General features: G+C 50.6%; 1 protein-coding gene across 1 annotated transcript; it reads right to left on the minus strand.

The window, feature by feature from the left end:
- Positions 1-2665: 2665 nt before the first annotated feature.
- Positions 2666-4678, minus strand: NAIF1 (nuclear apoptosis inducing factor 1). Its single transcript, XM_009907072.2, has 2 exons — positions 3816-4678; positions 2666-3129 (listed from the first exon to the last, which is right to left on the minus strand). Exons 1-2 carry the CDS (start codon positions 4324-4326, stop codon positions 2666-2668), a joined length of 975 nt encoding a protein of 324 aa, XP_009905374.2. The 5' UTR covers positions 4327-4678.
- Positions 4679-5150: the final 472 nt, after the last annotated feature.

Here is a 5150-nt window from a genome sequence, read left to right on the forward strand (position 1 = left end):
TCTCCCAGGTACCCTGTGGCAGAACATCTCTGTGAGGCTCTTTCTCACTCTGGATGCTAAATACTAATTTCTAGGTACAAAAGAGAACAGGAGAGGAGCACAGATGATCATCTATACATGTTACTCCTCAACTTCTGTTCTGCTTCAGCATGTTCCCTGTTGAATAACCTGTGTAGATGTTAACCTTCTAAATGCCCTGTTTACCTCTTCCTCCTAATCTGGACTTTAAGGGACATTTTTTTTCCATCTTCCTCCTCAAGCTTGATGACTTTATCATGAGCAACAACCAAGCCCCTCATCCCAGTGCTCACCCTGTGTTTAAAATGTTGCTACATCCTTTTAATGAGACAAAAATGTGTGTGCAGAACTTGCAGCTGAATGCTGCAGCCTTGACTAAGCTCTATATTTATCCTGAAAAGACAAGAAAAACGGGTGGTTCCAAGGGCAACATGTTGACTCCAATGATACAGCAACGCAGCTTGAGTACTTAGTCACTGAAAGAATGCACACTGCAATTTTTCAAGCCAAAGGCTGGCACTTCATGCATCATTTCAGGCTACTGTGGCATCTTCTGAGCGGCTGGGAGACTGGTACAGGAATTGGCCGTACCCAAGGAAATAACTAGTGCTCCAAGGTAAGGCTGTAAAAGTTATTATTTGAACCAGCCTGTCATTATGTAAATCCAAGGCCACAACATTCACAAACAGAAGAACAAGCTCCCGTGACACGTGGCTGCTCAGGGCTTGCTTTGCCCCCTTCACAGAACTGTGTTGCAAACCTGCCACGAACTCTCTTTTGCCCTGGAATTTATCAACGAACTGAAACGGCCTCTTTACCAAAACCTTAATTTTTATTAAAATTCATATTTGTAAGGGAAAGCTCATTACACAAATGAGGTAAACCAACAGGTATGACAGAGTTTTCACTTTAAAAATAAATTTCAGTTGAACAATTGATTCGATTCCGCAGAGTCCAAGAGGAAGAGTCAGGCGAGCGTTACTCATGTGCCGAGATGCTGGACAGGGTGGGGAGATGCGGCTGATGCTGCCCTGACTCAGCTGTCAGTGCTGAAGGGTTGGGACTCTTCCAGGGGCTGAAACCTTCTCACCGCATTTGTCCTTCTCCCCCTGTCAGCTTTACAGATGAGAGATAAGTAAAGGCTGGAGACATGCAGCAGTAGCCTCTTCACCTGCTGCTCTAACCAGAGGTCCCCCAGCAGCATGCCCCTGGAAAAGGCTGTTTAAAGGCTTAATCTGATTGTGCAAATTGACTCCCTCATCGGTTGTCACTCACCACATCTCAGCCCTAAATAAGAGACTTAACAGCAAGCAAACACCAGGTCTGAAAAAGTTCCATTTAAAAAGCAGTATCTGGCAAGCAACAAGCCTGTTAAAACGTGACACACTGCAAGATCTGGTAAGAAAAAAGTTATGCTCCCTTCTTTTCCTCTTTTTTAAAGTTTGCCTCCATGCATGTGCAAGTGGAGCTTTTAATCTGAAACTTTAAGAAGCTACTGCAAGTCTGTCAGAATCACATTCACCACCCTGTGAAATGAAGCTGTCCCACTGAGGACCAAGCCCACAGCCTGACCATCTCAAGAGAAGGGAAAAGCAGCTGCAGTTGTTGTACACTGTATAATGGTTAAGGAAGTAGCAAGGTGAGCCTCAGACCCAAAGGCAGCTCACAGACTTACAATGAAGAGCTGCATTCACTTCCAGCTCCTAACATGTGCAGGACAAATACCATCACCAACCAGTAGAAGCAAAGAATGCTCCAAAATTCACTCAATTATATTGGTGGCTGACAAACTCCTAGATGTTAGGAATTACTGTGTGGCAGCAGCTCTGCAGGCTGGGTCCACTTGATGGATAAATTATGGAGGTGACATGCTGTGCAGAGGAGAGGGAGATGGAGTTTCCCCTCTTACACCCATCTGAGTGAAACTCATCCAGGCTCTCATGTATCAGCTGTGCTGAGACAGGTGATACATTACTTCCAAAACATTTCCAGAACAGTATCTGATAACCAAGACATCAAATTTTCATCACATCTGACAAGTTTATAATGACATTTCATGACTGCACACAGACAGATCACGAGGTGAATGCACTATTTTAATCCCATTGATATTCTCAGGGGATGTAGGTGGGATTTAAACCATGTGTAGGCTTTGTACTGGTCTGCACAGGCTGGGTGTCAGACTGCAAAAGCAGTATCCATAACTCTTGGTGTAGGAAGAAGGTTCTACCACATCCAGTACCACGTTTCCAGTAAATGCTTTCAGCAAGAGTCCTGTGGTATCACAAGACTGTCCATGTCAGGAGTCAGTTAAAGGCTACAGATCTTGAGAGAAGTCTCATACTTAGGAGAGGGTTTTTTTTGTTTTCAAATAGAAATAAAAAAATAGCTGTCTTTTTTAAAAAAAAACAAATAATCTATTGTTTGAGGAAGTAAAGCAATGTTAAGTTCTGCTTTATTACACATCCAGCTAGGGCTCTGTGTGAGTCTGAAAAGGCAGATTAGCATAAGATTAGCAAAGAAAGCAAGCTGGTTAGGCTCAGCAAGACCCCCAAGGTGAGCCATTTCACATTGGCAAGAGCTAGCACCCCTCATTCCTCGTGTCCACTGGCAGCACAGGCAGGCTGCTTCCAAGGAAGGCATCCCGTCACTGGATCATGCTATCCTGCTGCCCTGTCTGGCTGGGGTCAGCGGTGACCGACGGACTGGGTGTATTGCTCTGCAAAAATCGACGGAAGTCCTTAATCATGGGGCGGAGAACCTGGATGAGGGCACTCAGTGCCGCCTGTGTTCCTTCCATGGCTTGTGCCTGCCTCTCCTGAGCACATGCCTGAACCTCCTGTGAACGACGGATCATCTGAAGCAAGTCATTCTGCTGCTCCAGGTGCTGGGCAATCTCCTTCACGTGCAAGTTGGTCACTCGCTGCTCCTGCAGGAGCTTGGCTGAGTTCAGAGCAATTCGGCTTTTCAGCTCCTGGGGTTTTGCAGACACTTCATGCTGATGTGCCATCATCTCCAAGGGTGCTTCGGCAGTGACTGTGGTAGGGGCTTCTGTTGTGCAATACTCCACCACTCCATCCTCCAGACTGTGGTAGGTCGTTTCTGCAGGAACTGAAAACAAAGGTCAGAAAAGGGGTAAGAAGTAGCTGTGATAGGCGGATTTTTATCTACAGGACTATTCAGTGAATATCACAGGAATACTGCCTGTTCAGTGAGATAACATACAATGAACAGCAATCCACAAAACTACCTATTTTAAGTCTACTCCACCCTCATTTGAGCTTCCTTCTAGGCTGTACATTCCAAAGGAACAGGACATGCCTTATCTGTCTAGACAAAATAATTTCTCAGCCTCCAGTTCAGAACAATCTTTCCAAACGGCACTAATCAACCAACATAAAGCCAAACACAAGACCCAAAATGGCACTTGTCAGAAGAGTTGCTCCCAGTTTGGGGCAGATTGGGAAATTAGCCTTCAAGGTGTTTCTGCCCCTGCTTTTGTCCCCAGAGGCGGGGAACCAAAGAATTTGCAGGGTGCAAAGGACACCATCGTCCCTTGTTCTTAAGGCCAAGCCCAGCTATCAAAGCTGCCTTTCAGCAAGTGTGCATCTTGCAGCCACTCCCTTTCAGCAGGAGGACATACTGGGAATGGCATCTTCATTACAGAGATGCAGGGGTTTCTTTTTGCTGAGGCTTTCCCTGCACATGGCTCAGGGCCTCCTCACAAGTGGGTGTCAGGACCCCCATATGGCCTTCCACACTGAGCATAGAGCATCTTCATCAGGTGCAGCACTCACTCTGGGTCAGGGTGACGGTGGTGGCTGACGCAGTGATGGGTATCTCAGTACCATCAGCTGCGCTGCAGTCCCCACTCGGCAAACTGATGATGGTGGCTTCTCCCAGCAGGTTGCAGATGCGTTGCTGCATGGGGGTGAGGATAACCGGGGCAGTTGCAGCGCCTGTTGGGTCTTCGTTCTCCGGTCCATTGCCGTTGGCATTTTGGCTCTCACTTCCCCCTTCCATAGCAGCCCGGACTTGGGCCACTTTGCGTCGCACCTCGGTCTTGAGGTCGGACCATTTCTTCTTGACCTCGGGCAGCTCGCGGTGGCAGGTGGCGACAGCGTTGACGCGGCGCAGGATGTCGTGCCAGGCAGCGGCCTTGGCAGCTAGGGGCACGCCTGCGTTGAAATGGTTGATGAGGAGGTGCTTGCCTCGCTCCAGCTCCTCCACGATGATCTCCACCTCCCTCTCCGAGAAATTCATCTTCCGCTTCTTGGCTGGGGGTGCTGGGGGTGACGCCATGGCCATGGGGGGGCACCGAGGAGGGGGTACTGGAGGACACTTGCAGGCTAAAGGGGCCTGGTCAGGCCCAAGGGGCCTTGGGGGAGGCTGGATAGGACCGAGGAGCGGCAGGGCCCCCCCAAGCCCGCTCACCCCCGGGGCTGGGGACAACGGGGGGGGGGGGCCGAGGCCCCTCAGGGCCCGGAGGCGTCCGTCTCCCCCTCTCCCCTCCTTGGAACCGGCAACGGTACGCAAATTGCGTACCACAACCACCCAACAAACCCCACTCAACGGCCTCCACCCTGCGACACTGGCGTAATGGCTTCCAGAATCAGCCCCCTTTCTTGCCTAGCCTGATTCGACAGTCAGCCTGCCTGTCAGGCGGAGGTCTCACCTCTCGCCGGCCGTAGCACGCTGTCATTGGACATTCGCGATGTCCGTCATAGGGCCAAGAGACGGCTCCACCTCGCCGCCTGTCTCGGGCCACTGGGCCTGCGTGGGGCCTGCCTGAGGCCTGTGAGGGGCAGGGCCCACCCATGAATTTCCCCGCTCAAGTTCCGTTGGGCACTTCTCCCGTCCATCAACACAAAGCGCTCCCTGCCTCGGAAACTACTGGATACATGTCACGTCCATCAAGGTCAAACTGACACCTCCTCCCCCCCCCCCCCCCCCCCCCCCCCCCCCGCGGTTCCCGATCTGATTGGAAATGTTGTAGCTTTGTTCCCACCTCCCCGCAACGGGAGGTTGGCCCGAGCACTTCTACCGCCCCCTTCCGCCCCTGGCGGAGTTTCCTTCCCATTGGTGGAGGGGAAGGCGTTCCTTTGACGTCAGCACCCGCCCAGTTGAGAAGG

This window comes from Dryobates pubescens, chromosome 29, assembly GCF_014839835.1.
Source record: "Dryobates pubescens isolate bDryPub1 chromosome 29, bDryPub1.pri, whole genome shotgun sequence".
In the NCBI taxonomy this organism is placed as follows: Eukaryota; Metazoa; Chordata; class Aves; order Piciformes; family Picidae; genus Dryobates; species Dryobates pubescens.